This window comes from Mesoplodon bidens (assembly GCF_964165515.1).
Source record: "Mesoplodon bidens genome assembly, chromosome: 18".
Taxonomy (NCBI): Eukaryota; Metazoa; Chordata; class Mammalia; order Artiodactyla; family Ziphiidae; genus Mesoplodon; species Mesoplodon bidens.
In genome coordinates, this window is record NC_138175.1 from 19901524 (window position 1) to 19923939 (window position 22416).

The 22416-nt window shown below is 52.1% G+C and overlaps 1 protein-coding gene across 4 annotated transcripts; it reads right to left on the reverse strand.

The window, feature by feature from the left end:
- Positions 1-1798: 1798 nt before the first annotated feature.
- SLC9A5 (solute carrier family 9 member A5) lies at positions 1799-22382 on the reverse strand. 4 transcript variants are annotated; one of them, XM_081215789.1, is made up of 16 exons: positions 21739-22382; positions 17639-17921; positions 15950-16113; positions 15701-15779; positions 15207-15384; positions 14407-14627; positions 13966-14168; positions 13649-13738; positions 13481-13551; positions 12603-12732; positions 12029-12117; positions 11742-11868; positions 7189-7359; positions 6572-6641; positions 5769-5903; positions 1799-3224 (listed from the first exon to the last, which is right to left on the reverse strand). In XM_081215789.1, exons 1-16 carry the CDS (start codon positions 21745-21747, stop codon positions 2752-2754), a joined length of 2493 nt encoding a protein of 830 aa, XP_081071915.1. In that variant the 5' UTR covers positions 21748-22382; the 3' UTR covers positions 1799-2751. The 4 variants fall into 4 exon arrangements, with proteins under 4 accessions (XP_081071915.1, XP_081071914.1, XP_081071916.1 ...); XM_081215788.1 differs by lacking the exon at positions 21739-22382 and adding an exon at positions 20789-21287 and having other exon boundaries at positions 17639-17941; XM_081215790.1 differs by lacking the exons at positions 15950-16113; positions 17639-17921; positions 21739-22382 and having other exon boundaries at positions 15207-15298; positions 15701-15774.
- Between the last annotated feature and the right edge of the window lie 34 nt (positions 22383-22416).

Consider the following 22416-nt stretch of genomic DNA (forward strand, 5'->3'; position numbering starts at 1 on the left):
TTCTAATCTCGTAATTTTTGAAGGATGTGGTGTCTGGGCCACCTTCCTCTGGAGACCTGGTTAAGATTACAGATTGCTGGGCTCCCGGAGACCTGCTGAGTCAGAACCTTTGGGGTAGGCCCAGGAATCTGTGTTTGACAAGCTCCCAGTGATTCTGATACTGAGGTCTGAGAATGGCTGCCTGCCCTCTTCAGCACAAGCACCTTCACATCCCTGGGCTGCTGGAGGAGCCTCCCAACAGGTCTTGCATTTCTAGCCTTTCCTCCTACCAACCCTTCCTCCACGTGGGGTTTCACACATCCTCCACCTGGCTCCAGCTACATTCGAGCTCCCTAATGCGCATCACTGCCCACACTCCCCAGATCATAATTCTCCAGGCTGGCTTTCTGCCACCTCTAAAACTCAGTGGGGTCACCCCACCCAAGCCTTGGTGTCCCTGGCTGGTCTCTCCCGAGCACATCACCCACTGCTCCTTGCTTTTCACCATGTGTGCTCCAGATATCTTTTATTCATGCGCTCTTCCCACCTAGAATGCACCCATGCAATTTTGCCCATGTTTTCAGAGCCCCTCCACACACACACACTCATGCTCCTCCCAAAGCCCTCCCAGATTTCCTCAAGGCCTCACATGTTCCTTGGCTTGTAATGTAACACCAATGATGACAAACATAATCCCTTACCATGGGCCAGGCTGTATACTAGGTTTTTACATTTCATCATCTAATCCAGACAGCAACCTTATGAAGTAAGTATGATTGTTACCTCATTTTAGAGATGAAGACACTGGGGCTCAGAGAGAATATGTGACATACCTAAGATAACATAGCCAGTGAGTGAGAGCTGGGACTAACCGCTAGGCCTTAACACTGCCGACTGTAAGCAGTGTGAGGGCAAAGCCTAAAAGTCACTCTTCCTTCTCTTCACACCTTCCCCAGGCATAACACAGAAAAAATGTTGACTAAATTTGTAACCTTTGCAGTGTGTTGGGTCCTTCAGATCTGTAAAGATGAAGAACAGGATGGTGATTACCTAGGGCTAGGCAGAGGGTGAGGAGTGACGGCTGATGGTAGTTTCTTTTGGGGACGATGCAAACATTCTAAACTAAGGCTGTGGTGAGGGTTGCACAACTCTGTGAATATGTTAAAGACCACTGAACTGTACATTTTAAATGGGTGAATTTTATGGTGTGTGTGTTAGGTGTCAATAAAGATAGATACTTTTTTTTTTTTTAATCCTCCAGCACAGTGGAAATTGAATCTGGGTCTGCTGTTATCAGGGATTTCTGTCCCTAAATGTTTCTGGACCCCACACTATCCAATTTGTGCCAGAAACACTCAAGGTAACCAGCGCCCTTGAGATTGTCCTCCCGCCCGCCAGGTGCAGAACACGTCTGTTCATTTGTCCTGCACCTCCCTCCAGGTGTTTAAGGAAGGCTTATCTGGTCCCAGTGTGTGGTGGCTGCACCTTGGCACCTGACCTCTGGGGTCTCTTTTCCTACAGGTTGTTCCCATTTTGTGGACTCCCAGTTCTGTGACCCTGTGCCCATACAGCAATCCCCCGGACTGCAGGCATCCTGTAAGGTGACGTACTGGGAAGGAATGGGAGGGGAGGGAGGGAGGGCCATAGGGCCTAACAGTCCTTCCCAGGACCCCCCTCCCCATTCTATGTCCAGGAATCCCTGGGGCAGGGAGTTGGAAGTTTCCGTCTCCCTCACCACCTGCCGTCTTGCCCCCTGCCCACACCCCAGAACCCCCAGACACATGGACACAGGACACACATCCATCCGAGAGATGTTTAATGTATCTTAGGTTCAAAGTACAAAATACAGGGCAGGCGCTAACCCCAGGAAAGTCACCTGCCACTCAGTCAGCCCCTTACCACTGCAGCCAGGCATCCCAGCCCCAGAGCAGTGGAACAGTGGCCCTGGGATACCTGGCTCCTTTCCTGTTTGGGGAATAACAAGGTGACAATGTGGGTGGGAGCCCAGAGGCCATCGTCTCCCTTCCTCATAAAACCCAGACCCAAGGATCTGAAAGGTCCAAACTTGGACACAGCAGCAGATCCCCCAGAGTAACCCTGGCTAAGAAGCAGCCCTGTCGTGAAGCCTGGCCCAGCCCTGTGGCCTTAGTCCTGGAAAAGGAGGAACTATTGCCCCAGTGACTGACAGCAAAGGGAAGGAGATAAAGCAAGGAGTGGAGACAGATTCCCACTGCCCTAAACAAATCGATTATGGGTAGCTGACCCAACAGGGCAGCAAAGCCTGCTGCACCTCCCACCCCATACCCTCTGAGGACCAGCCCCTCGTGGAGCCTTCTGCCAGGGTACTGTCCTTGCGCTGGTGCTAGGGAGGAGACGGAGGGCAGGAAAGGCCAGTGTCAGCTGAGGAATGATGCCCTTGCTTTGGGGGCAAGAACATCTGCGTAGAGTCACCCCATGAGGACCCTCTGGGGAAGGGGCATCAACTACCCGCATCTCTGGGCCTTGCCCCTAGAAGCGCTGGACTGGGTCTTGAGCCAGGGTGGGGCCTTACTGAAAGGGAAAGTGGCAGGAGTTAGAAGCAGGGAGGGTGGTGAAAAAGGTCCCTGTGAGGACCAGCCCAGGAGACCCTTCTGGCCTGCCCCAAGGGAGCCCAGTTGCTACTTCAGTCCAGGCCCCTCTAACCCCGTGTCAGGTTGAGTGGGCTCCTCTGCCCATTGTGCAGGGAAGGTTTCCACAGGGCGTCGGCCCCCTGCTCCTCCTTGAGTCCCTGGGCTACAGCCGGCCACCTCTGTTGAACTGGATGCACCAGTGGGAGTTGGCGGTGCCTGGGCTGAGATGAGTGTGGTCCTCATGTCCCATGAGGGGCTGCAGCTCCTGCTGCTGGGGGATGTCAGCGCTGCTCTCGCTATGAGAACGGCCAGCCTTGGCCAGGCTCGTGGGAAAGGCAAAGCTAGGGCGTAGATCAGAAGGCAGGTTGACAGGGGCCTGGGGCTCTTCAGTGACCAGTGAGCGGGGAGGCAGGCGGGTCATAGGTGGGGCCTGGGTACAGGGTGGGGATGCCAGGCTCTCCAGGGACGAGATGCTCTGGTTCCAGCTTGTCTGCATGTCCACGGGCACAATCTTGGTGGTCTCTGAGGACACGTAGACTGCCAGGTCCCCCTGCCCACTCTTCCAGGGCAGCTCCTTCTCTGCACAGGTTGGGGAGGGGGGTATGATGCGTGGGCTTGGGCACACCTCAAAGCTCCCTGGGGACAGAGTACACATGCACTCATTACCAATCCAATGGAGTCTTTCTCAAGTATAAGCACACTTTGAATAAATCAGTTCATTTCGCAGTTGCCACATAACATCCATGTGTGCAATTATTCGATGCATGCCTTGCCGAGTGGAAGCACCACAGCTGGTTTTGCTTCCCGTAGTACGCCCAGCACCTAGCACAGGGCTGGGCACATAGCAGTTGCTCAATAAATACCTTCTGAACAAATGAAAATAACTAAAGCAAGAGAAAGTGGGATCAAGGCAAGAAAAAAACCCATCTACGATCAGCCCTCACCCAACTTGCAGTGCTAGTCTTAAACCACATCCTGCCAAGCCCCATCCCAGGGTGAGACCGCAGCAGGGTGAGGAGGATCTTGAGGCTTGGCCACTGGGTTCCTTGCCTGAGTTCCCACCACAGCCCTTTGGTGGGACAGAGTCCAGGAGCGTGAGCTCCTGCAAACCTAACAACAGGCCAAAGCTGTGCCGGCGAGGGGGATGCCAGAGCACAGGGGACCTGAGAATCCCAGAACTGCTGGCAGCCAGCATGGAAGGCCTGGCCGCTGCATTACAGGAAGTCTGAGGCTCTGAAAGAGGAAACCTGGGAAAGAGCAGCCCTCTGGCCACCTACCACCCCTTGTTCTCCAAAGTCAAGCTCAATGCCTTGTGTATAATAGGCGCTCCGTATGTGTCTGCTCGTTGATAAAGTCCTGAGCACTCCAAAAATCTTGACTGAGTATGTTATGAAATGTATTAATTCTGGGATTGAAAGTAAAACTACCTCTCTTGAAAGACCTGGGATGCTGGATTGAATTTTAACAACAACAAAAACTAAACAAAAAACTTCGGTGTTCACCTTTAGAGGATGCTGGGGAACTAACTGTTGGTATGAAAACTGATAAATAAAATGAAAAATTCAAGCATTTATCCATTCTTCCCTATATGAACTGTACCTCAAAGTAACTAAGTAATTGATTAAGGGAGGTTTTTTTAATAGAAGAATTACTGTCAATCAATGCAGATGAAAAAAGAGACATAGAATATCACCATTGTGCAACCCTTAATGAAATGTTGGATCTGGCAGTGATCACCAATGGCTGCCAAGACCGTCTGATGACACGTTGACAGGGAACTTGATAATGGATGGATCAAGCCAACAACAGCTAAAGCCTGTTATCAATGTTAACCTCACAAAAAGAGAGACACCCAGATGGTATATGCTTCCTGGTGTGATGAATGCAATACGAGGTACATCATCACCACCTATGAAGTATGCTTAGCAAATCTGATCTGGATTTAATTATTGGTTTAGAGGAAATATAAGGGTCAGTGAAACATACTAAATGATGCTTTGGGGATGCAGTCAGCAAAATCCAGACAAGGAAAGACTGTGGGACAAATACCCAGGTTATTTCAATAAATCTAGTGCAAGAAAAAAAGGTATTGGTGGGGGGAACCTATAAATCAGGGTTTTTCAAACTTGACATTATTGACAGGTTGGAAGAGATACTTTGCTGTAGGGGGGCTGTCCTGTGCATCGTAGGATGCTTACCAGCATCCCTGGCCTCTACCCACCCATTGAAGAGGTACCCCTCCAGCTGTGACAACCCAAGATGGCTCCAGACAATCCCCTAGAGGGCAAAATCACTCCACCACTACCCTCTTAAGAATCACTGCTGTAGATTAAAAGAGACTTATCAACCAGATTTCATGGGTGGGTCTTGTCTGGATTTTTATTTGAACAAACCTACTGTAAAAACAAATATTAAGACAATCAGGGAAACTTGAACACTGACTGGATATCTGATAACAAAGATTTTGGATATGATAATGGTATTGTGGTTATATTTTTAAGAAGAATCCTTATCTTTTAGAGATACATGCTGAAGTAATTTTTGATAAAGTGATAATGATATTTGAGATCTGCTTCAAAAGAATCCAGTGAAGAGAGGGGCATAGTGAGGGTATAGATTGGTTAGGAGTAGATAATTGTTGAAGCTGGCTGGTGGATAGATGGGAAGTTTAGTTTACTATTCTGTCTATTGTATATTTTGAAATTTTCTATAATATGTTTTTTAAAAGACACCTAGGGTGCTTGAGCCAACTCAGGCTCCTCTCTCAGGTCAGGCTGCCACCCTCACTGGGTCTGTACCTGAGGGCTGGTGTGCTGAGCACGGGTTACAACGGAGCCTGGTGTTAGGTTTGCTTGTCACCTCGTGTTTCTCGCCAGAGAGTAAAGGGAGGCGGCACGGCAGTAAAAAGGCTTTGGGCTTTGAATCGGGGGGGTCAGGTTCAAATTCTGGTTCTGCTGGTTCTGGACAAGTCCCAGATTCCTTTGAGCTCAGTTTCCCCATCTTGGTTGTTGTGAGGATTGAATCAGATCACGTATGTCAGGTGTCTGACATAAAGGAGATGCTCAGTAAATGCTGGTTGGTGAATAGGAAGAGGGATTGTCTGGACTAGAGGCCATCAGTGAAGGGGGAGGAAAGCAGCTGCGCAGCTCCAGAGGGAGGTAGGCGGGAGGAAGCCATTACCTGAAATTTTGCCCTCTTGGAGAACCTCACTGGTAGCCCGAGCCACAAAGATGATCCCTTCGTCGTCCTCCTTCTCTGTCTCCGAACTGTCGCTGTCCTCCTCCTCCTCAGACTCTACGGTTAATATCACAGCAGCTGGAGAGGGACAAGAGCCGAGTGGGGTTGGCCGCCAGCAGCTGCCTCTTGGTACCGCACAACCCCAAGCCGGACCCCCTGTCCACCCAGGTAGAGCCCACAGTTGGCAGGGACACCTGCTTTGTCCTGTGGCTGTTACAGCGCTGGCCTACGGAGTTGGGTGTTTGAGAGGAAGGGAGGTGGGGCTGCAGAGCTGAAGGAGGCAACAGGGAAAGCCAAGTCCTCAGAGGAAGCCATAAGGAAAGTCACACTTTCTAGCTCCCCCGCCATCTCTCAGCCCCAGATCCCATCGTCAACTGGAAGCATAAACATCTGGAGGGCTGGAAGGCACATCAGTGTGCAGCTCATCCAAACTCCTGGTTTTATAGACGGGGACACCAGGGTTCACCCATCCTTCAAGGCCCAGACCAAGCTCCCCCTTTATGATGCCTTCTCCAAGTCCTCAAGGCCTGTAACCTGTAGTTAGCTATCTGATGTCACAGATGTCTAATAACTGCTTAGACATGTTCAGCTTTGAAATCAAGTATGCCCATCTAGTCCCTGAGGGGAAGAGCCCCAGTTTATGGTATTGAATGCTATACAGAGGAGGTCCTTCAGGCTTCTGGCTGATGGGCCCCTGCCCTTTCCCTCCCTATCCCATCCTCAACTCCACCCCACTCCCTGCTTGCCTGTGTCCTGGAAGCCCAGGTCTCGAGGAGGTTTCCCATTTGTAGCCTCCGTGTTAGCCATGCCATCCTTCTAAGGACCAAAAAACAAAAAAACAAAAACCCCTAAGCCTCTGGCCCTGGCTCCAAACCCCAACCCTGTCGTCTGGTGGGGTCAACAGGAGGACAGGTCTTCCTGATACAGCAGGGAAGGGAATCTGTCAATCCCAATGGTTCTACCATCCCTTGACCCCCCACCCCCACCCCGGCAAGTGTTGTGGAGTCTGACGTGCCCCAGCAAGGACGCTCAGTACGTCAGCTTGGGCTGAATGAGGAGCTCGTGGAGTCCCCCCAACAAGGAATCTGCCTTTCTCCTGCCCATTTCACCTCTGGTAGGTGGTCTTGCTGCCTCCCAGCAGGTGACCACATGGACAAGAGGCTGATCTCCTTCTGAAGCCCTTGCCTTCCCCTTCTGGGGCTCCAGGAAGATGCAAAAGGGAACCCAAGCTGCTGCAGCCCCCAAGTCCCTGAGAATTATCCATCTAGGGGGTCCCCCTAGGCTGGATTCCAATACTTGGGAGCTCAAAACTGCGTGCCGTCAGCCTGCAGCTGCAAACAGGAGTCCCAGAGAAAGCACATGCCTTCTTGCGGCCGGCCTTGCGGGGTCGTGGCTTGCTCTTGGTGAAGCAGATGTTGTGCTTGGTGGACTTAAAGGACTCCAGCCGCCGCTTCATGTTCTGCTGGAAGACCTCCTTGTCCTGGCGCTCCTGCGCATCCTCAGAGATGAAGTGGCGGCTGCAGCTGGCTTTGTACTGACAATGACAGCCCCGCCCTGCCGTGAGGCTGGGTGTCCTGGCCTCCCACAGGGACCCCAGGCCACAGCCCCATGTTCACCATAGCTCCTGCCGGCCCACTGTTGCCAGAACTAGCCATGGATTGAAAAAACAAAACAACAAAAATACAGTAGGGACCCAGCCAGACTCTATACTCTCTATATGCTCTGAAGTTCACTGGGGAAAAACTTTCCTTTATCCCAGAACCTGTTCCCTCAAATTTGGCTTTCTGTATTCCCTACTGCCCTCTCCCAGTTCTCTCTGATCTGAAGTGACAAGAGGCAGGGGACCCTGTGTCTTGTCCCTCAGGGCTACTGTAAGGCCAAGGGGGGCATTTCCTTCTTTGCACCTCTGTTTATCTGAGCCTGGTCCACATGCCTGGCCCATTTGCCTCCTTTTAACTACACAGGACTCTCTGTCCAGCTGGAACTCTCCAGCTAGCCAGTTCTACAGCCACCATCATGACTCCTCAGGCTGCACTTTGAACTTCCATGACTATCTCTCTTGATACCTTCGACCCTCTCGGTCCAACAATACCTGAATTGGTGTCCAATTCAGGACCACCCCCATCTCTCCTCTTTCCAACTCTTTCTCATAAAGACCAAGCCCACTACACACTCACTTAGACTGTCTCCACCTCTGCCTTTGACTGCTGAGAGGCCTTTTCATTACCTAGTGGTAAACCCCCAAAGTACTGCCCGCATGTTCCCAATCATTTGTCTTGCCTCACATCCCCAGTCTGGTCCCTTTCCTTTGCCTCATATTTTCTGCTTCCCTGAGCTGGATCTAAGAGCCCCCTTTAAGTCTCCTCCCAGCTGCCCTCTTCTACACACTCACACAGAGGTGCCCCTCTCTCCTGGGCGTGCAGGGGCCCAGCTCCTTCACAGGGCTCCTCACTCCCCAACCCAGGCCTCCGCTTTGCTTAGCTCACTCCCTGCCTCCATCAGTTCCCTGCTGTGCTCCCTCCTCCCTCCCGGTCCTCCACTCTCCTGCATCTTCAATCCTTCCCTCATCACTGGCCCCCCTCCCTCTGCTTTTAAGCATGCTCCTGCCCTTACCTCCTTGAAAAAGGCCTTTCCATTGATACCATTGCCTCGCTTTTGCTGCCAGACTTTTACACTTATATTCTCACACTTCCCCTAGTACCCATTCCTTGACTATCAGAAATACAGCTCCATGTACATGTATAGCTGATTCACTCTGTTATACAGCAGAAACTAACACACCATTATAAAGCAATTATACTCCAATAAAGATGTTAAAAAAAAAAGAAATGCAAACTAAAAAAAAAAAAAAAAAAAAAATACAGCTCCAGGGGTGTTTTGCCTGATTGCAACTTCAGTGTGCTGCTTTCTCCCTGGTCAGCAGGGCCATGGCCTCTGGTTAGGCAACATCTGTGCAATGTCCAGCCCTCCTTATGCCCCAGGCCTCCGAGACACCATCTGCTGCTGCCCCTCCAAGGGCTCCTTCTCTCTCGTCTGCTGGCTCCCCTTCCCTTTCTTACATGTGCGTTCCTCAGTGCTGTCCTTGGCCCCCTCTCTCCCCTCTAAATGCCCTCCCCAGTGAAAGTGTCCACTCTCAGCACCAGCTAGCCCAGGGATACATCTGTGTTTCCCAAACATCAGCCATCAGACCAGCTACATGTGAATCCCCTCAGGGGACTTACTAAGAGCAGATTCCTCATCCCATTGCACACTACAGGATCAGACTCTCCAGGAGGTGAAGCCAGGAATATGTATTCTAGCAAGCTCCCTGGGAGATTCTGATGTAGCCAGGCCAGGAAACCTCTGATATAGATTGCTTCTAAATCTTTATCTCCAGCCCGTATGTCTCTCCTAAACTATAATTTTATGTTTCTAACTGTATACTAGATACTTCTGTCTCTCTCTAATGATATTTCTGTGAAGAACATGAGGAATTATGGATTGTGTTCTGGCATAACTAAGTGGATTTAGAACTGGTTGAGTGGGCTTCCCTGGTGGTGCAGTGGTTGAGAATGTGCCTGCCAGTGCAGGGGACACGGGTTCGAGCCCTGGTCTGGGAAGATCCCACATGCCGCGGAGCAACTGGGCCCGTGAGCCACAACTACTGAGCCTGCGCGTCTGGAGCCTGTGCTCCGCAACAAGAGAGGCCCGTGCACTGCAATGAAGAGTGGCCCCCGCTTGCTGCAACTAGAGAAAGCCCTCGCACAGAAACGAAGATCCAACACAGACAAAAATAAATAAATAAATTAAAAAAAAAAAAAAAAAAGAACTGGTTGAGTAACCATACCCAAAAAATTCTTGATCAAGGTCAGTCTGGAGGAAAGTCTTTAGTAGCATGCCACAGGGCTCTGTCCTCAGCTCTATCCTGTTCAACATTTGTATGTTGATTTTGATGAATACAAAGTTAACAGGCTTAGCAAATTTTCATATGATGTGAATCTGAGGAGATATTTGGTGGCAGACATGGGATCCAAACAATGGAATGATGGGCTGAATCAAATAAGATGACATTTAACAGGGATAAGCACAATCTTAATCCAGTTTTTTTTAATTGACTTCACAAGAACTGGTTGAACTGAACCATTGACCAGTCTTACACACACACATCCACAGACAGTCGGTCATTATGTACTTCCTGATGTAATACAATAAGAAATACATAGCACACCTATCGAATGTTCCTGAATACAACCAGGCCTCCAGATTTAACTACCAAGAAAGACAGTATGTAGAGGAACATGTTAAACACCACCACTGGAATACAATCAGCAAAATCTGTAAAATGGAACATTCTCTGAGATAATGTATCCAGTTGCTTCAGTAAGTAAATAATGAGAAAAAAAGGAAGACAAAACTATCACAGATTTTTTAAAAATAAAGAGACATGTTTACTAAATGCAAACTGTGGACTTTATTTGGGTCCTGACTTGAACAAACCAGCTGGAAAAAGGTATTTATTGACCACTGGCTGGATATTTGAGGTGAGAAGGAATCACTGTTATTTGTTGTAAGTGATAAGGGTACTATGGCTTTTTTTTTTAAAGAATTCTTGCCACCTAGAGATACATATGGAAATATTTAGAGATGATATGATGTCTGGAGTTTGCTTTAAGATAATAAAGTGTAGATGGGGCGTAGGGGGGCACAGAATGTAACAGAATTGACCATGCATTGAAAATTATTGGAGGTGAGTGGTGGTTAAATGAGTTATTCTCTCTAGTTTTGTGAACGACAGAAATTTTCCATAAGAAAAAAGTAAACAAAACCAAAAAACAAACAAACAAAAAACCCCACAGGTTGGATGCAACAGGGTTTAATAGTCATTGACTGAGGAAGACATGGTGGGTTGCCTGACTGTAAGAACAATATGGGGCCTCAGGGTGGTGAGCCAAAGCTGGAGGGGTTCTGGGCTGTGGGAAGAGAATGGCAAGTTCCAGAACTAGGAAGGTGAAAGAGCCCCTGTGCCAAACCCAGGCCACGGCAGTGAAAGCCCAGAATCCTAACCACTAGGCTACCAGAGAACTCCAAGGGCCCTCATTTCTAATGACTAAAGAAGACACACCAAGGACAGTAGCTGCTGGCCTGAGGGCAAGGAGGCCTGTGTGGAAGGAAGCTGTTTTGAAACCTTTGCAGACTTACTCTGCAGAGCTGCAGAGAGTCAAATTAGGACCAGTGGGAGAAAATTAAAGGAAACCAATCTGTCTCAGCGGTAGAAACAGCCTTGACTGTTAAAGCTGCCAGGAATGGTAACAGCTGGCTTCTCATTTCAAAAAGGTTCAAGGTAATGGCTTGCTGCCCCCTTGTGGGGTTGCGACAGATTCCTTCCTGTATGGGTTGGGCCTTTCCCACCCCAGAGCTTCATGACCTGCATTGGACTAACTCACATTACCTAAAACAGATGTCTGCCTCCCCCAGGTTAAGGTGGTCCTGCAGGTGGCTTCCTCAGCACTCCTGCTTCTGTCTGTGACCCCCCATCAAGCCCTCTGTATCTCCTGCTCTCCCCTTCCTGGCTGATCACACGGTTCTTTGTGCTCCTCTCCCCTCCGACCACCCAGGTCTAATCCGCAGTGGTTCACTCCAGCTTCCCAGCTGGCTTTCCCAGCCTCTCAACTCACCCCCTCCAGTTTGATCTGCCCTCTGCTACCGGAGAAGACATTCTTAAACAGTTCTTGTAACAGGCCAACCTTTCTCAAAAAAAAAAACAAAAACAAAAAACTAAAGCTAAAACTAAAGGTTATAACCAACAAGATGAAGCCCACAGTCTTCAACTGGGCATCCATAGCTCTCCACAAGCTGGTGCCAGCTGCCTCTTGAGCCTTGCATCGTGGCCTCCCCAGACAATGCTCCCCCTCAGAACTCTGCCCTGCCTGTTCTCACCCTGTAGCGAGGTTTGTAAAGGCCTCCACAGAGCAGGTGGTGCATCACGGCATCCTCACGGTCCCGGCCGCTGCGTACTGTGTCAATCACCTGCAGATCCAGACATGCTCCACTGCCACTCTCCCTCCTGCAGGAGGGAGGAGACACGTGTGCTAGGGACAGGCCAGGAGGCACAGGCCAGGGGAAGGGCAGAAGCAAAGGTGCTCACAAATCTCCCCAGAAGGGATTCAGAGAGAGGGCGCAATAGAGAGGAGCTTGGGGAAGGGGAAGGGGGCTCAAGGACTTACAGCAGGTTGGTGACAGAGGTCTCTGCCACAGAATTGCGGCTGGGCATAGAGGGCAGAGTGAGCCCGGTGGAGGACAAGACGTGGCCTCCCTGCAGGGGCCAAGTCAGAGGTCAGAATGGCAATCAGATGAACGGTGGCCCAGACAATCAGAGGGTAATGAAAAGAATAACAATGGTTAACACACTTTGCTCTTTGGAAGTTCCAGGGACTGTGCTAGGCACTTTTTATACTGAATCTACAAAACTCTGACAGAGGTACTTTTACTCGCGCTTTCTTACAGTTGAAACTGAGGCTCCGAGAGGATAAGTGACTTACCCAAGGTCACAAGCGTGAGATGATAAGAACTGAACCACATCTGCTGACTCCAGAGTCCAGCTGTTTCCCACCTTCCTGTACTGCCTGCTAGACTCTACATGTCAGCATCAGGCCACGCTCGTTCCTGTAGCTGCCACTTCACAAGACTATGGAGTCTGCTGGGAATTCCCAACTCCCTGCTCAGGGCCTGCCTGCTTGTCACTGCTTCCTGCCTTGCCCTGCTGGCCACCTGCCCACCCACCATTGTCTGCCGGCCCACCTGGTCCACGAAGCTGATGGCATCCCGGATGTTGAGTCTGTAGTACACATCCCAAATCTGGTCCCGGATGCGGTAGGCTGACCGCCGCATCAGCAGCTGACTCAGGTACTTCTTATCAAACTGCTCCCACCTACAGAGGATGCCAGGCCCGGTCCTGAGTGCCATCCCCAAGGCCTGGGTGGCTGGCCCTTCCTCAGACAGGGCAGGGGCACCGCCAGCGCTGGGCCTATGTCTCTTGGTGTGGGCATCAGTCAGGGAGAATCTCGAAGCTGGTCCCTGCCCTTATGGAACTGACACTGTTGTAGGAAAGCCTGACATTAATGAAGTTATTACATATAACTGTAAAATTACAACCATGGTAAGAACTATAAAGGATAATTATAGAGTATGATAGGGATTTGTCCTAGTCAGGGAGGCCAGGGAAACCTCCGTAAGGACTTGATGACTGTGGTAAGATCTGAAGGATGAATAGAGGTTAAGTAGGTGAGAGGGAGGCAAAGGAATGTTCTAGTAGAAAGAACAACATGTGCACAGGTCCCAGTGGCCAGGGCCGGGGGAGCATGGTGGGTTCTGAGTTTCTAAAACAGGGTTCATTTCATTGGCAGACAGATAGTCAAAGACACAGCTGAGCACAATGTGGCTGGTGTCTGGAAGTGCCAGACCATGCAGGGCAGAGCTGCGCAGGCCTCACTGGGGAGCCTTGTCTTATCCTGAGAGTACTGGGACACCAGTACTGCCAGTACTGCCCGAAGGGCTTCAGGAAGACGTTGCCCAGCCTGAGCCTGACTGTGTCCCTCCTCAGAAGTGTGCACATCCCCCATGCTGCCCTGGCTGGTGAGGCTGCCGCTGCTGAAGGAGCCTCGGGGCAGCTCCCTCACCTGTCCCTCCAGTAGTGATAGCCATGGTGCCCCACAACGTCCTCCACTGCAGCCAGAATGTGGTCAAAAGTCTAGAAGGGGGGTGGGTAGGGGGACCGGATCAGGACTCTGCTCAAAATAGGAGAAGGGAGAGAGGGGCAGGTGGAGGGATGGGGTTCTGGTACCCACGTGCTCATGCAGCTCCTGGTTCAGGGTAGGTTTGTGGTGCTCACTCCTCTTCACCTTCAGCCACTTGACCAGTGGCTTGATGGTCAGGCCCTACGGACAGGCAGCCAGTGAGCCCTGCCCTGTCCAGTTCCCTGCTGCCTTTCCTTCCCCATAGTTAGGCTTCAGCTTCTGTATCCCCACCTCACTGCACTCAAGGTCTGGGAAGTCAGGCCCCCCTGCCTCCCACAAGAGGAAGAGGAGCCCCTCTCCCATAGGCTCCAAGCCTCCCCCAGGGCCTGCCAGACCCCCTCCCCATCCAGCCTCGTGGGCGCTCCCACCTGCACGATGACTGTGAAGAAGACCACCACAATAGTGGTGGCTACAAAGTAGTCCTTGGCAGGGATCTTGGTCCTGTCCAGGAGGATGACGAGAGCGAAGGCCACAGCCCCCCGCAGGCCCCCATAGGACATCACCACCTGGTCAATCTTGTCCAGAGGGACCAGCCGGAACTGATTCAGCACCCACGTCTGCAGGACTACGCCTACAGCAGGAGGGAGGCCAGTGGGAGCAGGGTGTTGGAGGGCACGCCTACAGCAGGAGTAGAGGGCACTGGGCATGGATGGCACCAAGTATCTGGGCTAAGGTCTGACAGGGGCTGGGAGGGGTGAGCAATAAGGGGAGGCTTAGAAATTGTTGACAAGGATGTGGACTCAGACTGGGAGATAAGCTAGGAGGGTGGGCAGGAAGGAGGGTGGGCAAGCAGGGGGTGCCGGCAATACCGAGGGCTCGGAAGAACAGGATGAAGAAGAGGGTGCCCAGCACCAGCCCAGAGTCCCAGGCCCACTTGGAAGAGTCCACGGCCGAGATGCCAAGCAGCATGAAGATGATGGTCTCAGCACAGCTGGCTAGAGTCTTCATTGTGTACTTGACAGCTGTGCGGGACTTATGGGAGATGTTGGCCTCCACGTACTTCTTACAGCCCAGGCCACACATAGTCACCCTGGGAGAGGAATGGAGAGTCAGGGCGAGTGAGGAGGGGCCACAGGAAGCACAGCCTTTGGGGTTTGAGCATGCGCAGGAGAGGGTGTTGCCCATCACAGGATGTCAGATTCTCAGAGCCGAAGCCCAGGGAGGCATGGAGACCATCCAAGGGTAGGTAGTGGTGGTCCTGGGATAAAAGGGTCCGAATCTCCAGGCTTCCCTCTCAGTGCCTTCTGGAGGGGCAAGGTGGGAGAAACATGCTCTGACTAGCACACTGTCTGAGGCACCTTTTAGAGTTCTGTGGCCACCAGAGCCAGTAGCACCAGGCCTCAAAGTCCACTTCCAGCTCAGCCTACACCCCAGAGAGCACTTTAAGCAGAGGAAGTTTGGGTTCTGGGGTGCCCAGGACAGCCCTAGAGGCAGGTCCTGGAATGTTACCTGAGGCTTAGTATCTCCCCAGGGGAGTCTGAAGCTCCCACTCCCACAAGGACTCCGGGAGACCTATGGACTCCTCCGGGTCCTGCTTCTGTCCATGTGAGGGGCGACCATCTCCAGTGCCCCCTCCCAGCTGCCTGCCTGCAAGGCCCCCAGGACTCACGCAAGAATGGCGGAGAGCGAGGCCATTTCAGCAGTAAGGTAGGCCGCGTAGGCGAGGAGGAAGACCAGCAGAGGCTCGATGATGCGGACCCGCTTGGTGAAGCGTGTGGTCAGGGCCAGGAGGAAGGCAAAGACTAAGCCCACGGCTGCCCCGCCCAGACTGACCACAAACAAGGAGGCTGGGGGAGGAGTGGGTTGTCAGCATGACCCCTGGCCCGGACCCCACCAGGGCTGACAAGACTGCTGCCTGGCAGGGAGTGGAGGATGATGCCCACTGTGCATGCCCACTGTGCTCCCCAGGGGTCAGGGTCCCAGAGCTAGGATTCCAGGAAAGGCCCTCCTTCTCAGGTTCTCAGGCCCTATTTCTCCATACAGGAGGGAAGGGAATGAGGCAACCCGAGCAGCGTCCTCTGTCCTGACGCGGTGGGGGGCAGGGGCTCAGCAACCCAGGGGAGGCAGACCTCCAGTGCCCGCCAAGAGGGAGGAAATACTGACCGACTCCCTTCAGGTAGTCAGTGGCCTGCACGTTGGCAGAGCCCATCTCCACAAAAGAGTTGCAGACCTTGTACAGCACCTAAGCGAGAAGAGGGGCATCAGGAGCGACGGGGGAAGGCAGCAACCTGGACTGCGTGGAGAGGGGGAAGCAGGGACCATACTTCTTCCCCAGGGCCCGGGGAAGAGTGGAGCCTGGTCAGAGCATGACAGCCTGGGGTCAAGGAACGGCAGCCAGCCGAGCACTCTCACCACGGTAACTGCATCATTGATCAGGGACTCGCCGAAGACGATGATAAAGAGGGTCTCATTGACGTGCACCTCCTCAAAGACAGCCAGCACGGCCACGGGGTCCACTGCTGAGATGAGGCTCCCGAACAGCAGGAAGTCCAGCAAGCCAGCCTGCACTCTAGGGGCTTTCGAGGGACAGATGAGGGACAGCAAATGGTGAGGTACTGAATTGCCTACAGCAGTCCCTGTGACAAGCCCAGACTCCAGCCCCACTGTTAAAACAAGTATGTCCAGAAAGGACCTGGGATGGTGAAGAGAGCATCGGCCTGCAGGTCAGGAGACCTTAGGTCTTGAGCCTAAGGCCTGCCTTTGCCACTTACCAGCTCTGTGATGTTGGCACTGTCATCGTCACATGACTTCTCATAAGCCATGCCTCCCCATGTGCCTGCCTAGCAGTACTGCTGCAAAAATCACCCCAGGAGATGGTTATGATAGCTCTATGTAACCTGGAAAGCTAAGGCGGCACTGACAATAAGAACTGCAGCAACAGGAATAATAACCAGCAGCAGGTGGAAATTGGCTGCTGACTGGCTTTATTTGGGAGAAGAACGAAAGAGAGTGCTTTCTCCCACACTGGTGGTTCTCAGCCTCAGGAATTCGACACAGTTCTCAGCAGGAGGGGGAGGGACTATCCATCCATGAGGGCTGAATATAGTATGGAAAGCACCTACCACAGGTAGGACTTGAACATGCCATGTAATCTCTGTGAACCTCAGTTTCCACATGTATATATTGAGAATAATAATAGTGAGAACAGTAAGAAACTCAAAAAGTTCCTTATTTAGCCAGTGGCTAATACATAGTAAGCAACCAATAGATATTACCTATCATTAGGATTACTGTTACTATGGTCTGATGTCCTCCCTTCCCTTCCTGCCCCCAAATACTTCACTGACCCATTAGGAAAACCAGGTTGGAGTCCCCAAGTGGAAATTGCAAACCTCCCCTTGCGTCTGTGAAGAAGTCTGAATTATCAACATTCAGGGTTGAATGGATTTGGGGGCCAGGAAATTAGGAAGAAGGGAGCAGGACAGGGCAGCCTGAAGGCAAAGAGCCTCAGTAAAACAGGCCTCTCCTGCTAACTTTGGACCTGATATCGAATGAGTTTAAGGGCCTCTATTTCCTCATCCATTAAAGTGGGACAAATTATACCCCCAGCAAGGTTGCTATGAAGAGCCAGTGGGATGAGTAAAGAGAACACCCAGTGTAGTGTCTTGCATTCTGTGGATGTATAATATGTATTTATTAAAAATAATAATAAAAACAGAAAACCACCCTGATGTGACCTGGGCAGAGCCCTCACAGGAAAGGTGAGCTGTGCCTCAGGGGAGCCAGGCTGGCAAGTGGCAGTATGGTATCAGGGCAGGAGGCGGGCAGAGTCCCAGCCTTGGCAGCCCACACACAGCTGGGAGCCACGCCCCTACTCAGCTGTCGTCTGCAGAAGCCCAGACTCATCTGGCAGGGACCTAAATGAAGGCTGAAGGCCCATCTGGAGCATTGCCTCACACTCCAGTTGGGAGGGGACCTAAGATGGAGCCCTCAGGGCATGGCTGTCGTCAACACAGGATCTTGAGAGCTAGAGGAGAAGGGAGTTGGGTGATGAGTCTGGCATAGCCTCCCGCTACCAGTCCAGGTCTTAAGGTCACTCACCCACAAATCCAGCCTGCTGCAGGCCCCAGAGGGCAGCACCTGTCGTGAAGGCATTCCAGAGTGTGCCCACCACAGCGTAGGTGAGGATGGCGCCCAGGTTGTCAAAGAATAGCCGGCTAGGCATGAAATAGCCCGAGTCCAGCACGATAGGAGGCAACAGGAAGAGGAAGAAGGTGCCTGGCTCCAGCTGGTATTCAGCTTTCTTGGCCACAGCCAAGACAATGCCCCCCAGCACCAGTCCCAGCAAAATCAGCAGGCAGCTCTCAGGGACCAGAGACGTCACCTTCCGAGACAAGTGAAACACTACAATGCAAGAAGAGGGAAGGAGGTATCAGCTTATGGGATGCTCTCACACACACACACACACACACACACGCGTGCCTATAACCTCCCAGTCTCACATACACACACACACACACACACACACACACACACACGCCTATAACCTCCCAGTCTTAGAAGTTTATTCAAGGTCAGGACCCTAACACTGGGACCAAGGAAGAAGAAAAATTCAGGACTGCTAGAATCTCCAGCCTTCAGGGCTTCAAATCCCCTACTGCAGCTGAAGTTCTCGGTTTCTTGGTGCTCCTGTCATGGTAACCTAGACCTTTGCTTACTTTTTCCACTTCTGGAAATGCCCCCTCCTCTCTACTCTCATCCTCGAAGGACCTCACCTTTCTCTGATCTCCCTTATCCATTGCCATTATTTGAATCTCAGCAAATACTAGGTATATTTTTATGCATAACACAGCTGTAAAAATCAGGACCTCTGGAGTCAGGCTGCCTGGGTTTAAAGCCTAGCTCTTCCATTTACTAGTTCTGTGACCTTGGAGCAAATAACTTCACCTCTTTGACTTTCAGTTTTCTCAGTCAAATGGGGATAAAAACAGTAATGATCTCATGGGATTGTTGTGAGGTTTAAGGAAGACAGTCTCCTCAAAAGCGCTTGGCCCAGGGATTTACAGTAAGCACTCTATAAATGTTACCTATTATTATATTATTGTGCCCTGCCTCTCGAGCTAGACCAGAATGCATATCATACCTCCTAGGAGCACTGTAGACCTCCTAGCCCCATGTGCTTTTCATTATATAGGCTCACTAAGGACTCAGTAGTTGAAAAAGCATGAAGTTTAGCAGTCAGAGGTCCAGTTCTTCTTCTGGCTCCATCCCTTCCTAATTGTGCGATCTCAGGCAAATTATTTAATTTACCTGCATTTCAATTTCTTCTCCTGTAATATGGGAAAAATTACCCCTCACACAGGGTGAGGATAAAATGATATAAAATGATAAAATGAATTTTCCTAGCAGAATGTCAGACACATAATAGGATCTCAACAAATGTTAATTCAGTATGACTCTGGGAGAAAATAATAACAGATCTGTCCCTAGGAAAGAAGAGGAGGTTTTCTAGCACTGTTGCCACTCCTATCTTTGCCTCCTAATATAAACTGTTTTGGCTTTCCCTTGGGACCTGAGACCAGATGAGCACCTCTCCCCAGACAATCCCTAGAGTGGTGGGTAGTGAGGGAAGCCTCTGTGTTAGGCTGTGTGAGACCCAATGCCAAGACAGTGCCCTTTGGAAGCTGTACCCAGAGAGCCTAGGACAGTGCCTGGCACATGGTGGGATCTACATAAATATTTGGTGAATAAAAGGAAAAAAAATCTGGTAATGAAGCTGGGGGAAGGTATCTCTGAACATTCTACCCATCTCCCCTGCCCCCAATCCCAAGGATTTTGTTTTGTTTTGTTTTGTTTGATGAGAAAAAGGCTCTCTTCTACCTCCATAGGAGATGTCATCCAAGCTAGAAAAAGCACTATGATGTATGGGGGAAACTACAGTCATTGCTGTAAACCCTAAATAAGACAGGAACTCTCCAACTGGCAGACTTCTCAGCAAACCCAATTCTTGGCTCCCAAATCTGAGGCTCCTCCCACCTTGCTCTCATTGCTGCCAGGCCCTAAGGTGAGCTCAGCCATAGCTCTTCCCACACTCATCCCTACCTTTGGTCCCCCTTTCCTCTCCCTCAGGGACTTTATTCCATCCTTATCTCCAGAGCATGTATTAATCCCAGCAAAAACCCTTCACAAAAGCCTGTTCTCTGACAGCACTAGGCTCCCTGAGGGCATTTCAAGCCCCATTTTCCATTATTAATGGGCTGCCACAGCAGAGTGGAGAGTTCTTCTGTTCCTGCCCAGCCCCCACCCCCAGCTGTGTTCCTGGGGGGAGAAGGGGGCAAATCCTAGCCTGTGTGATTCCTACATGAAGACTGTATTGGTGAGACTGGAGTACAGGCTGTGCCTGCATAGATGGGGAGTGAGTAGCAACGGCTCAGCTATAATTAGTCACCCCCACAGCAGAGCCTGCACAACAGGGAGAGGGAGGAGGGTCTGTGGTGGGAGGAGGGACCACTGGCTGCTCAGAAGTGGGGAGGAAGGGGCAGAGGCGAGGAACAGCAGTTCTATTCACGGAAAGGAGTCTGAAGCACAACCTTTATTGTGCGGACTGAAGGGGACTGGATGTGTGAAAGCATCTAGTGCAGGCAGTACAGAGCAAAGCCCCAAGAAATGGAAGTTTATTATATCCTGAGGTGGGAAGAAGGTAGACCTGAATTGGGGGCGGGCACAGCTAGGCACAAGAAGGGGGCACCTTTACGGGAGCAGAGGGGGGATAGAGGAAAAGTGGCAGTTTAGTATCCCAAGAGAATGGACACTTGGCGGTGGCCTCCAGGGAAGGCTGCTTCCTCAGGACCAGGATGCCTGGGTTTGCAGGAGAACACCATCCCCTCAATGTCCCCACACGTCTTCACTGCTGACAGAAGCTTTTAGGAGGCTGGGATTGGTGGAGGAGAGCCCAGATCAAAGAGCTTACTTCAAGGAGAAGAGAGGAAAGGGCAAAGGAGCCTAGGGATGGGGCTGGAGAGAGCTGGGGCAGCCCTTTGAGAAGGCAGATCTTCAGGGCTCCCACTCGAGGAGAAGGGGAGGAGGGAGATCTACAAGAGGAGGCGCAGAAACAATGTGAGAGCCTGGATTTGTGGAATCGGAAGCTAGGTCGGGGCACTCTGCAAGAAGCCGGCCCGGATCTGGGGACTAGGGGTTGGGGGCGGGTCCAATGACGGCCGCCGGCCCTGGCGCACGCACACACGCACTCACCGATTTTAGCCAGGCTGGCCACCAGGATCCAGAGGGCTACCAGGTAGGGCGACTCCACCTCGTGCCACTGCCAGCGGAAGAGCGCCAACCCTGGGGGAGGCTCACCCGGCGACCCCGGCTCCTGGGTGGGCTCTTCGGTTGTTCCCGCCCCCGCCAGGGGCAGCCAGAGCAGCGGCAGTGCGGCGCGCAGCATCCTGCCGCCAGCTTAGCAGCCCTGCCGGCACCGCACGGCCGCCGGCCCCGCGTCGCCGCCGCCGCCGCCTACCGGCCGCCCCCGCGTCACAGGCACGTGGGGCCCGCTCCCCCCAATCCCGGCTCCGATACCCCCAAGCCAGGTCCGGACTCCGAGACCCTGCCCCGGGCGTCCGTAGTGCGGACGCCTGCCCCTCCGCTCTAAACCAGTCCCGACTCTGGAAATTCCCCAGTGCAGCCCTTCCCCAAGTCCTGCAACCTATTCCTTCAAGCCCGCTCCCCCAAACTCTTCCAAAACCTCCCCCGACCCGGATTCAGAGCTGTGAGCGGCCACAGCCCTCCAGGGGCACCTCTGCATTCCACCAGCCGGTGGCGACGGCCAGCCGCTGGAGTGACCGGGGTCTGCCGGGGGGCGGGGTCCAGGCGGGAGGAGCGCGGCCCCGCCACCGAGAGTGCTGCCAGCCTCCAGCAGCCGGCCCCCGATACCGAGGCCGCGGGCTCCGGCGCTGCCCGGTGCAGACTGGAGGGGTCCCCTTCGGGTCCCCGCCCAGACCAGAGCTGCGCACGCGCACTGGGCCCGTTTTAGAAAGCCGTGAGGGACAACTGTCCCCATCGTCCCCAGAAATCCCAAGGCCCAGATTGGGCCCAGCTTATTCCAGGCTGAATAGGAGGCTGTTCCTCTGTTCCTCTTCATTTACCAAACCGAGGGACAGCCGGCCTCACTTTCCCTTAAACTACATACAGTGAACGCTTCTCACCTTTTCCATGAGACAATGAAGGAAACGTATCTTCTTCCCTAAACTATGGAAACCCCAGTCTATCGATTCCCTTCAAACTAAGAGGAATCCACCCAACCTCTTCCCCAAACCTGAGGGGGCATTCGGCTTATCTCACCCCAAACTGAAAAGGACCGTTTCCAATTTTCATTCAAGCTGAAGGGCAACCCATCCCCGTTCTTCCCCAAAATTGAGGGTAACTTTCTACCTCGCCGCCAAACTGAGTCATCCCATCCTTTTCCCAGAATTAGGGGCACCCGTCCCTCTTTTTCCTCCAACTAAAGGTAAATGATCCCACCTCTTCCTTCGAATTGAGTGTAATCAATTTTCACTTCTTGCTCTAAACTGAAAGGGACCCATCTACCTGCTTTCTCCAAATGAGAGAAGCCCATCCACTTCATCCCTCAGCTGAAGGAATCAGGACCTTCTCGCCCCTAAACTGAGGGGGACCTGGAGGACCACGATCCGAAGAAACTTCCACCCCACCTTGCCCTAAAGAGAGCGCAGCCTCACCGCCCCCAAGCCCAAAGAAAGCCTCCCCGTGCTCCGCGCGCTCTCGAAGTGGGTGAGGGGCGCGCGAGCTCGGGTTTTCCCCCAGACTAGCCAGTGAACTAACAGGACCATGATCACTTCCTCTGAGTGGCTGGCTGCAGTCTCCGC